This window comes from Nansenia antarctica (genome assembly GCF_963989245.1).
Source record: "Nansenia antarctica genome assembly, chromosome: 9".
Classification (NCBI taxonomy): domain Eukaryota; kingdom Metazoa; phylum Chordata; class Actinopteri; order Argentiniformes; family Microstomatidae; genus Nansenia; species Nansenia antarctica.
The window spans coordinates 23911287-23924133 of NC_137679.1; the positions used below are offsets into that span (position 1 = coordinate 23911287).

Below are 12847 nucleotides of genomic sequence, written 5' to 3' on the forward strand. Positions count from 1 at the left end.
ATGATATATTTTTCAGGGATTTCTGTTTTTCTGATAAATGAGAGAAAAGTGATGGAGTCCTATGTTCCTGTCACCAAAAAGTACAATTTCCGTCTAAACTAAAGCTAAGTTTACAGGACTATAATTCAGTATTTATTTAGGTAAATAGTTGTCTGACTATTTGGTGATGTAGGACAACCACCTGGTTCATACCTCAGCAAATCTGAAGAGGAAAGGAGTGATCATTCTCAAGTTATGGGCTTTTTTGTCACCTTCCCCATATTCGGCCTGGTCTAATTTGGCTCTTTTTCAGGGATTGTGGTAGCTCTAAAGAACAACCAAAAAAACATATTTTCCCCAAAAATAAAATTTGACAACAATCAATTTCATTAATGGGAGACCCTAAAGATAAGAAAAATCATTGTTGTCATTTGCTCTACCTCGGGTAGGGGTATCTCAAAATCTGAGGGGCCTTCCTGCTAGACTAATACCCGAGGTCCATCTTATTATCTTGGACACTCCACTATTTTTAATAATGACATTGTGTAGACCGTAATAAATAAGTCTATTGGATAGACACATCAATAAAAAGTGTGTAAAGTGTGTTTTTATTTAGTTTTTCACAAACATAACAATTGTATTGTTGTTCAGTCTCAATAACAAACTTTATATATACATATACACTTATAAATGGTATACAATAAACTATCTACACGATCCCATTTGTATAAAAAAGCAAGGAAGGACCATCAAACATTTCAAATATAATTTTTGAGATGTAGCCTACTGTATTTCAGCAGGTAGCTTCATTTTGGACTCATTTACAACAACAGCCTCTGTGAGAGTTATTGAAAATTATGCAAAATCTCTGATGCAAAAATAGAGCAAGATACTAAGTGTCTTGTTTTACTGGGCAGATTGAGCTTTATAGCTACAGATCCTTTAGTTTTTGAACATGTCACAAAGTAGCTTCTCCATGGGCGTGTTGCCAATGGTCCTTTGGAAGAATAGCTGCTCGATCCCCTCTGAGCTCACAAAGTGTAGAGAAGGCAGAAGCAGCAGAAGTTTGCCAAACCTGAACAAATAAGAAGAACAATAATTGATTGACATTATTTGTGCACGTGCATGTGCATGTGCTGTTGTGGTAAGTGGTACACGTGTGCATGTTTCAATACAATAAGTTATAACTAGGCTATAACGCATTTCAGCTTATTGCAATGGTTCCCTTATATAGTGAAATGGCCCACCTGGCACTCTGGCTGGGGTAGATTGAGTGGATGTGCTGGCCAAGCATCACCTGAGACTGGTCCTGTAGATTCTCCACTTGCTCAGGGTCCTTCAGACCACGGGTCTCTGCTCCAGGGAGAGAGACATAGCAGACATCAGTCACAGTGACCAGTGCAGACCCACATTGAGACCGACAGTAAATAAGTGAATGGGTTGTAAGGTGATGAACAGATGTGAATGGATAACCCACCTGGCTTGAACAGTATGATGGCCTTTAGACAGGCAAACTCAGTAGGGTCCACAGCCAGGGCCTTGAAGCGATTAAAGACCTCCTCCAGTGATCGTAGATAGCCTGTTGGGAGACTGCTCTTGCCCTGCTGTGTGGGTGAGAAATCGGGTAGGGAGAGCAGGGGGCAACTGTCCAGGGGCAGGGACCACTGGATGGCACACAGCAGGAAGAGCTCACTCCATGCCTCCTCCAGCAGAATTACCTAGGGGTCACAGAAATAACATCAGTCTCATCTCAATCCCATGTCCTTTCATAGATATCCATCCAAATGGTAGGAATTAAAACATTTTATTCATTCATTTTATATAATTTATCTGACGGGTGTTTTTTTTTACGTATCCTTTTTACAGTGCTGAACATATGATAACCGTATGGCTTATTTGAATGAGTAGAGAAAGATGGTAATACTGTATGTCTTACCTGATCCCTGAACGGCAGGTGAGAGAAGACAGGCAGGTTCTTTGCCCACTTGACTGACATGAAGAGCAGGCGAGCAGACGTCTCATAAACACTCTCCTGGCTGCTGGAGTTATAGGGGGATGAGCGTAAGTCAGAGGGGCTCCTCTCCCCCTCTGGCTCATTACTAGTCACGTCAATATTCTCATCCACTGCGAGAGAGAGAGAGAGAGAGAGAGAGAGAGAGAGAGAGAGAGAGAGAGAGAGAGAGAGAGAGAGAAACCCCATTAGTGCTGTTGTCAACAGAGAGAGAGAGTCAGATATGTGGGAATGCTACTACAGACATAGTTCAATGTCTTGCTAAAAGAGTACATATTCAGGTTCAATTCTATCTGTCTAATCTTCCCACTTCTACAACTGCTGGTCCTCAGCTGCTCACCATCTTCTGGCTCCAGCTTGGCGCAGGTCTCCGCCGTCATCAGGCTGGCCATGAAACGGTGGTTGTTCTTGGGGCTGTTACACCGCTGTGCGGGGGCTGGGGCTGGAGGGGTGACGGAGCTGATGGGGGATCTACTGATGACAGAATAAGCGGAGGAGGAAGTGGGCTCCCTCGTGGTGGTCAGGTGCTCCTTGTCTGTGTCCAGGTCCATGTTATCCAGTCTGACCTGGGCTGTGCTGCGAGGCTGACGTTCATTCTGCACGGCTGTGGGAGGGACATGAACAGAGAACATAGTCACAAAGAGAGGAGATAGCACTGTTTGTGGGAGAATTCATGACATTATCACATGCTGTACATGTATGCTATTTTCTAAGCCAGTCAAGTGGTTGCAGGGTTCCCACGGGTGAATTTGAGAAAAAAAATCAAGGTCTTAAAGGTTTTTGAAAATAGACATGGGTCATTGAAAGTGCTTGAATTCCCCTCTCTCTCTCTCTCTCTCTCTCTCTCTCTCTCTCTCTCTCTCTCTCTCTCTCTCTCTCTCTCTCTCTCTCTCTCTCTCTCTCTCTCTCTCTCTCTCTCTCTCTCTCTCTCTCTCTCTCTCTCTCTCTCTCTCTTGTTTTGCTGTGCTGCGGTAGAGAACTCAAGAGACCATCTAGTGTTCACACATTCAAGCCTCTCTTTTTAATTGTTGTCTATGAGCGGATAGTTCCTATTACATAAATTCTCATCTAGGTCTGTCTCAAACTATGCCGTGTTGGGTCTTTGAATTTGAGGGAATTGAGTCTTGAAAGTCCTTGCAAGGTGCTTGAATTTGATGTTTCAGAAGATGTGGGAACCCTGTGGTTGATTTTTCACTCCATTCACTCACCATCCTTGTTCATGCCAGCTAGGAGGCATCTCTTCAGTCGACAGGCTTGGCACTGGTTACGATGAGCCTTGTCAACAGGGCACATGCCGGTACCAGCCTGACACCTATGGAGGGTGATCATACACACTGGCTATTTTAATATGCAATTGCTAGAGTAATACCAGCATAGAGACTGTTTAAAATGTATAGAAATAAACTAATTGAATCAAATCTGTGGGGTTTTTGCCTCTTCTTTACCTGTAGATAAGCCTCCGCCTCACACTGCGCTTGAAGAAGCCACTGCAGCCATTGCAGGCGTAGATGCCATAGTGTTTGCCGCTGCTTGTGTCAGCACACACTCTACACAGCGTCCCCGGGCTCAGGGCTTTCCCTGGAACTGGGCTTTTAGCTGCAGGACACAAAGAGCAGGATGACTTTTATTGATACTGTTCCGTTTGATGAATTTCAACACAACTACAATAGTATCTGATGGACATGCACTTATGAATGCAACCTCCCAACTTTCTACCACCCAACTTGAAACCGGCCAACTATAAACCACCCAATTTACAGGTCTTCAGAGCTGATAAATCAGAGCCAGTGATTATCATTCCATGTGTATCAGATGCAGGCCCCCATATGCTGTATATGTAATCTTAATATGCTATATGTTATCTTATACAGGCTGTTCTGTAGTGTGTGACTGACCTGCTTGGGGGTCATCTATAGTGTGTAGCCGTGCTGGATCCTTGGGGTCGGCAGGTGGCAGCATGTGGATCTTGGACAGGTGGTCTTCCATCCTCTTGGCCAGGTAGATGTATCCTGTCCTAATATGTGGATCCCGTAGTTCTAGATTTTTCTTATCAAAAATGTGGAATTTAATCCCAGAATTTGCTGAGATCTTTCAAAACGCTGGTCCAGAGCCGTCTTGACACATTGAGATGCCTCTTTAGAAAGGATTAACAGCTGTATGTTGACCAAGGCAGACCAGTCTTGTTACTGGAAGATGTCCAGTCGATTTCTTCCAAGATCCTTTGAGAGTTCCTGTGTTTGCCCTCTCTTCCCTCCCAGCTCTGTGCTGATACCCTGGGCTGCGGGATGAGTTCCTGGGTGTCACAGTCGTCGCTAGAGATGAAGTCTGCCACGTCTTCTTATGTCCATCTGTCTGTGTGGGACTGAGCCTATGAGTCTCTGTCCTCCTGGGGCTCCCTAAAGGAAGACAAGGAGATTAGCACCAGGCGCTGTGTAAGCAAATGCTTATTTGTCATCCTCTTAATCTTTACTGTCCATCTAAGGGTGGATCAATCAGTCACACCACTTACAATGAGGAACATGCTCAACAAGTGTGAAAATGAAACATAGAATTGTTTCATGTTAAAGTCAGGACTTTTTCCATCAGTGTCTCTTTCTGTGCTCTAAATCTTTGTTCTATACTTATTGCAATACTGTACGTTGTGTGTGTGGACTGTTGTGTATCTTCTCTGTGAATCTGCCTTCAGAGTCACTTCGGTCGTTGATAACATAACATTTCTAAGTGTTCGCAAGTTATCGGAGCATAATTCATAATTATGATCTGTATTGACAAGGTTGCCTTATAATCTCCATCACACGTTTGTTTTTCCATCTATCTTAAATAGCATATTTAAGCATCTTTGCAGGTGAGTCAGTGTGTGAGTCATGTACAGTAAGCTAATCTACTGTAGATGGGACCGGCTCTATAGATAGGCTACATGCCAGCTTGAGTATCTATACAGTACTGTAGTGCTTACTCTCCAAATGATCATCTTTTCATATCTCCCTCTGAGAGTGTTGTTTGAGTTGCGTATCGGGCACTATTCTCTCATTGTGTTATTCTCTAGCTTGATAAAAATGTAGATCCTAATATACATTTTGTAGTTTGTTTTTATTGTTTCCAGATTTAGTCCTGCTCATGACACCTAGCATTACACTTGCCATGCAGCCACTGAAAAATACAACCATCCTAAAACAACTAAGTAGCTTAGACTACCATGAAGCGTGTTCTGTTGTGCCGAGAATGGCCCTGCAAGGGGGCTTTGGGGAAGAAAAACAATTAGCTGTGAGATTGAAAGAGCAGTAAAGAGCTGACCCTTAAGTCCATTCTTCTGCCATATGGTGGCTGCTCTCTGGATCCCAGTCTGCCTAATTAGTGACCCCTGCGTGATTTACTGATAATTAGAGTGCTGAAGTCAGTGATTTGCTTTTTTCTTTGATTTGTGGATTTATCTTATTAAGGACTTACACAGTGCGGAGTCACAGAGAAAAGGCAGACAACGACACATGCCTTCTCTATCCTATCCACCTCTGAATCTGATGATTTAATAATGTCAATAGAGTCTGCAGTCACTGCCTTTTAAGCACAATAGTCTGTCAGCGCTCATCACCATTACTACATGGAATGTTACAATAGTTAATTTTCATCACAAACCTCATATTTGGCTCCTTTTTTATGATGATGATGATGATGATGATGATGATGATGATGATTTGCTATTTATGCTATAGCCTAAAGGCTTTTTACCATTCTATTAAGTTATGGGCAAAGGGACTCTCCCAATCTAAATACAAGTAATGAACTGACCAACATCGAAAGCTGTATGCTGTGTGCACAGGTCAACTTCTTTCATGTTTAAAATCCCTATTAAATCACTCTTAATTTTAGGAGGGCCACTTTGTTCCCCAAACAGACCTCTCTCTGTTGGACTAAACTAGTGTGTAAAAAGATTAGAGGTCCCGAATAGGAGGGGGTTTGTCTGTCCTACCAGACAGAGCCATTTGAACTCTGAACTGTTTTTCTGTATTAGCTCAATCACCCGAGAGACGGCCCAAGGACCTGAGCTTACGTTCTCAAGACCCCCAACCCATCCCCCATCTCTAGTTTTATACACACACACACACACACACTATGAAACTGAGACACACAAGTTAAATTGGCAGCTGAAATGTGCATTATAGAACTTTTGTCACTAATCTTTGACTTAGCTCAAAAGCTTCCCCCGAGGTTGAAAGTTCCATATACCAACTTTAACCAAATTCAAAACCCGACCATCTTTCCCATCATCATCCCCAGCAACCTGTTGTGTGGTTGAATCCATGGGGTGAACAATGTGTACAGTTTAATGGTGACATGACATTGCACTTCCATACCAGGGGGAGGCTGGTGGAGGTAGCGATCAGAGGATGAGCTCATTGTAATTCATGGAATGGAATAAGGAATGGGGTTTGATACAATTACATTACAATGAGCCCGTCCTCCGATTTCTACCTCAACCAGCCTCCCCTGTTCATTACTGTAGTTAATGAAAGCATGCCTAGTGTGAATACAAGCATTAGTCTGATCTGGTGAGTGCTGAGGGTGGCGATCTGCAATCCCTATTCTGCCGTGTTACATAACCCAGGTGTTAAAGCTTTCCCTGGCCTGACAGTTTGGAACTTTATTAGCCTCTTACCTGCATGTAAGGGGAAAGCTGATCACTCTTGTCCCCACACCAGAGCTTAAACTGCATCCAGTCAATACAGCTCTCATATGAAAGGATGTTCATGTTTTAGTGTGACTCGTAAATTCAACATTACATAACTTTTTCAACTGTGGTTATTGTGATAGTAGACGATTAGAATCTCAGTCAGTGTCAGACCTCCTGTAGGTTGGGGTTAAAATATACAGCCCACAGCACCTGGGTCAAAAGCAAATGACTCCGAAGAGGGACGAGGGAGTGAGGAACCGTTGCAAACAATGTGTGGTGAGGATGAAGTTACGGGTAACAATGTCCACACTAGCAAGATTCCCAGGATGTCCCCTAACCCCTGCCCCCCACCATGTCTTGACCCAGATCTCTGACTGAGTCCAGCTGCTGGGTGGCGCGTGGCAGGGAGTGGGGCGGTGATGCTGCCATCAGCAGAATGCTGTTGTGGGGTTAGGAGGCTGGGGAGGGATCAGTGTCAGATTGGTCCTCTCCTGAGCACGATGATGTGGCTCAGAGGTCCTCAGGTTGTTTAGCAGATCCAGTAGCACTTAAACAGCCAACTGCCACGAGCCCGGCCCCAGTGATTAGGACGTACCTCTGTGTTGAGGAAAAATATTTCCAGTGACATCAGACCATAGGCAACTGCCCACATGCCTGTTGGTTATCATCTCTGCTGCACTGCATGTGTGAAAGTGTGTCCGACCCGCCAACTGTTCATAAATGAAGTGACGTCTTTTGACAATCGCTTTCTTGTTGTGAGCATTTTAATAATTGCTTCTGTCAATTAATTGATTTCTTGATTTGGCCATAGCTTTTGCAAGAAAGACCAGTGTTTATTGACAAATAATAATGTATATAATAACTATTATTATAGATCAAAGTCAAATCCCGCTCAATGTATGTGGGTCATTATATGAAAACGTGCCATTTTGTGTCCCTCAAACAAAACTGCTCTGTAAATCTGAATAAACAATGAATAAACAATAAACCATTTGATAATTTAGTTTCCATGATATGACTCATAACATGTTTTAGATTTAAAAATAAAATAAAGAGTTTTAAACACACTTTTCTGTGTGATGCATCTTGCAAATGTATTTTTTAAAATTACCCTCAGTATGATTTTTCTACTTTTACTAGCTATTGAGGTAAACAAAAGTCAGACTATCACACAAAAAATGTAAAACCTCAAGTGTCTCAAGTCTTCTTCTGCTGTGTGCAAAGTTTGTTTTCTTATGTGTCAACATAAATAAAAAAAAAAATAAAAAAAATTGACAAATATGATGGTGTGAGTGATCCTGGAGATTTGGGTCCAATTAGCATCTAATTTGCATAATAAACATAAACAATAATAAATTCAGAAAACTTGCAATACATTTTTTCATAGTTTTTATGTACATAACAAACTGGGAATGTGTTCATAGTGATATCTATTTTCTTTCTTTTTTTAAGTCTAGGGGGGGTAGCCTCCCCTTAACTGTCCTCTTCTCATAACATGAGTTATGTAATGTCTGACAGAGGGGGACAAGCTCATCGTGTCAGCCCTGTTCCCACAAAAGCATATGTTAAAAAGTTATTTGTTCTTCATTCTAGTGTAACAGGGTTGACGTATAGTATACTTGTGTGTACATGACAATATACTTTTCTTACCAATAGTATTTACATAATATACAGGTTTTTGCAGTATTAATGCATAAATATCATGGTTTTCTGTTGAATAGGTTGGCTGATAGGTCAATGTGTTGAGGTTACTGACCTACTGATCTATACTAATACACTATCAGTGCATTGGGTTTTAGAAATGTGCTTTATAAATCAAATTCATTACTTATTATTATAAGGTATTATATGAAATAAGTTACTGTTAACGATAAAGTAATTGATGTATATTTTATATGATTTTGTTAGGATGCCTCTTTTTGCAGCTGACAAATAACGCCTATACAGACAACGTAGAGATGCTGATCCCGAGAGCACAGGAGATTAGGTTTTTGTTTATTCTGTTAAGGCCAAACATGTTCAATAGATCATTAGATTGTGATGTAATTTCAATATCCTCCATGTTTGGAATAAAACAATTGGTTACATTTACATCCGCAGTATCATCATCATTTTTCATCATCTTCTATGCAAAAACTCTTAATAAATCTGTCTCCAAAATTCAGATTATGTTGAATTAAAGGTTTATGAATGTCCCATTATAACTCCATTACACCCATAACTGTAACTTAAACAAGCAGCATAACCAATACAGTAACTGTTTTCAACCCTGTTACTGAGGTGTCAGCCCTGTTGTATAATATTCCAGTATAATTTTAAAAATTAAAAAGACAAATGTAGAATCAACTCATTGTATATGTTAAGTAAAAGAGACCAATAATCCACTCAAACAAATTGGGGTATTATTATTTTGTTTCCATAACTTTTTCTTAAAACAGAAGACGCTGTGAAAGTGTCAATTGTAAATGAGCACATTCATCCAGTATGGAAAAAAGTAAACTCCTCAATATTGTCACATTACTGTTACGTCCGTAGTGTGTTTGTGTTCTGTTTGTTTCCTGTGTTTCTCCCAGGTGATTGTCCTTCCTGCCGATTGCCATGGTTACGGCCTGATTGGGCACACCTGTGCTGTGCTCAACCCTCAATCAAGGTGGAGGTGGAAGATAAAAGCCTGGGAGAGACACTCAGATGGTGCCATTGGGCCATTCCACAACTTGAGAGTTGTGTGTGCGCGCTGTTAAAACTTTAGTCTGTTACTATAGTCTGTTACTGTGTGTTCTGCTGTAGTATCTTTCTGTGTGCTTTGGTTAAAGTTCTAGTCTGTCACTGTTAGGGCTTTCACACCTGCAAAGAACCGTGCCGGTTCGCGTTTGGGAACCTCCGAACGTTGGCGCTGTCTGGCGAACGAGCCCGCCTTCATACCAGTGTATCGTTCATACCAGTGTATAACGCGGGCTCGTTCGCCAGACAGCGCCAACGTTCGGAGGTTCCCAAACGCGAACGCGAACGGCACGGTTCTTTGCCGGTGTGAAAGCCCTATGTGTTCTTCTATACTCTATAGCAGTGGTCTTCAACCGGGGGTCCGCGACCCCTAGGGGGTCCGCAGAGGTACTGCAGGGGGTCCGCCAATTTTTGTCATAATAATTGACATTTTTCACCAAAATAATCAGTGAGAATTACAAAATATAACAAAAATGATATTGAGTAAAGTACAAGCATTAATAGGCAATAATAAGCTACCTTTGACAAAAAAACTATTTACAAAATAAATGATGCCCATGATTCTAGAGTCTCACATAACGTCAGCTGAAAAAGAAAAAAAAACACACCTGTCTAGCAAGCTAGGTGTTGGCTAAAACGCTGCAGTTCGGTCTTCATTGCGAAATTAACGTTAATTAATAACTAGCATAACGTTACTAATTTAGTTAGTTTGATAATAACAAACCCGCCTCTTTGCTTCTCTATGCGCCGCTATAACGCGCTCCTTTACCATTCCGAGGTCAGATGGCTTTCCCGTGGATCAGTATTGGCGCGCGTCTTTGAATTACATACAGCTATCCACGAGATTCTGCCACCGCGCGGAGCTGGCTGCGCATTTCAATGCATTTCCGCGGATTCCGCGGTGCCCTCGCCTGACGTGAAATGCGCAATTGTTGATCACTTGGAGGCTCTCGAAAGTCAATTTGAGAAGTACTTTTCTGAGACTAAGTCTTGGAGAAAGCACAAGACATGGATACGGTTTCCATGCAAAGACAATGCATCCGACGGCTCAAACCTGACAGCCGCTGAGGAAGATCAGCTGATCGACCTAACCACAGACAGTACACACAAGAATGTGTACGAGTCACAGCCTCTCACCCAGTTCTCGATGAGCCTCTTGCCTTTTGCAACAACTTATCTTTGTGAAAGTGGATTCTCCTCCCTCACCTACCTGAAGAGCAAATACTGTTCCAGACAGCAGTCTGAGGATGACATGATGCTCTGCCTGACAACCTCCATCTCCCCCAGAATAGACAAGCTGTGTACCACCAACCAGGGCCAGTCATCTCACTGAGGTAGGCATACCTGGCTTCCTGAAGCTAAAAGTTTCATTGTTGAAAAATAATAATAATAGAAAATATAAGCCTCATCAACAACAACAACAACAACAACAACAACAACAACAACAATAATAATAATAATAATAATAACCAATCATAATTATGCATGAACGTTTTATCAATCATAAACACATATAGGCTAATAACCCAGTATATTAGTAATAACCCAGTATATAAATAGGTTAATACGGTGAAAGAAAAGGCGAATGAAGTAAATATACAAGTTATTATAGGCTTTAAAATGTGAGACATTTAAAAATATATATTACATGTGGGGGTCCCTGTTCTGTTTGTCTCTCGTCCAAGGGGTCCTTGGGTTGAAAAGGTTGAAGACCCTTGCTCTATAGTATATTTCTGTGTGTTTGTTTCTAGTTAGCCTAAGCTACCGCCATAGAGTGCTACGGTGTGTTGCTTGCTTGCTAGCTTAAGCTACTGGTTGGTTGAGTGTGTTGCCACTACTTAAGTTGTAGTGTGTATGATTTTGACTCCTCCTTGCAGAGGGAGTGTGTTTGTTAGCCTTGTGTTTTGAGTCACTAAGTTAATTGTTTCAGTTTAGCAATATCACACGAGAGGGAGTGTGTGTGTGTAGCCTATAACAGCACGACCTCGAGTGTGATATTGCTTTTATACAACAGTTCTACAGCGCAATGTATTAGTAATAAGTGACAACAGATTATGATTTGTTTGTTTATTTAATCATTTATTTTGGCACCGTCAACTAAAAATAGTTCCGCAACTGGACTGTTGCCGAACACAAACATCTGCAGGCTAGCTACTTTGATATTAACGGTTATTTCGGAGTGATACCTATAGTTAAAAGTCCCAGTGCTGTTATACTGTATATCAGCACTCATGGAATGCCTCTTGTCCAATCAAATTACTTGGTCGGAACTAACTGTTGTATAATCTTGCTTAATTGTTAACTGTTTATTACTTGGCTAGATTTCTAATTTACTTTATCCTTTATTAATATATTATATTCATTCGCTCTTCGTTTTATAGAGTAGTTTTCAGTTAGTGTTTCTCAGAAACCTGTTTGTTACCTTTTTACAATAAATCTTGTTTATTTTATATTCTCCCATGTCCTCTGGTTCTTATCCCCCCGGTTTTATCTAATTGTTACACACCATATCCCTAGATCTTATATGGGGTTGTAACAATTACAAACACACTTTGTGGGGGGATTCTATATTTCATAGTATATCAGATTTGTTCTAAGTATTTAGATTTGTAATATGGATTTAAAACATGTTCAAATAGTAACTGATATGTCGGTAGCAGGGTTGATGAAACACACGTTGATGTGGAAAATAAATAAAGATAGCCTGAGATGGCACAGCACATTTTTGTGAGCGGTAAGGATCTACTTCATCCAAAAAGGGGCTTAAAGACTTTTAAAACAGTACTTTGAAAATCAAACATTAAGAATGGGAAATGACATGTTTTTGTATAATGACCCTCAAAAGTACTGCTGATGGTAAGACATTGCTTAAGATAAATCTTCAGCAAGCAATAATATAGGGATTATGGAGGTGTAGACAGCATGTAAATTAATAAAAAAAATGTGAAACAATATCACAAATGTTACTGTTACTCTTTTACAGTCTGTTAATTGCCTGTATTTGACAATCCTTAAATGATTATGGTAATATTTAGGGAGGTCATGTACATTTACAGTGTGCTACATATCATGTACTGAAGCTTACTGACATACTTAAGGGCATATTTTCTGCCAGTCCTTCAGTGGATGTCCTTGAAGGCACAAGTTCACAACTCCATGCATCGCATCAGCATAAGCTGCTTTATTTATAATCTCTTTGAATGTCAGCTATTGTCAAAGAGTGAGATTAACTTTTTAAGAGGTTGTGTGTCCCTGTTGCACCTGGCTGGGTAACTAGTTATCAGGGCATTACCAGTTTGCATAAAAAGGTGATTGACCTGGAAGTGTATTTAATCCTATCATACTGTAGAGGTATCTAGGTGCAGACAAACAACGTCACTGCATCTTCTATTACATTGGATCTGTCTATCATAATTAGTCATTTGTTTGTTGACTAAAAAACACAAGGCAGATAATCCAACCAAGTT

General features: G+C 40.9%; 1 protein-coding gene across 1 annotated transcript; it reads right to left on the reverse strand.

Moving 5' to 3' along the window:
• Positions 1-921: 921 nt before the first annotated feature.
• Positions 922-6737, reverse strand: nr2e3 (nuclear receptor subfamily 2, group E, member 3; the record flags this gene model as incomplete). Its single annotated transcript, XM_080539631.1, has 9 exons — positions 922-1054; positions 1227-1332; positions 1457-1697; positions 1916-2103; positions 2331-2594; positions 3199-3302; positions 3436-3586; positions 3886-4036; positions 6645-6737. The coding sequence occupies 9 exons, from the start codon at positions 6735-6737 to the stop codon at positions 922-924; spliced, it is 1431 nt and encodes a 476-aa protein (XP_080395757.1).
• Between the last annotated feature and the right edge of the window lie 6110 nt (positions 6738-12847).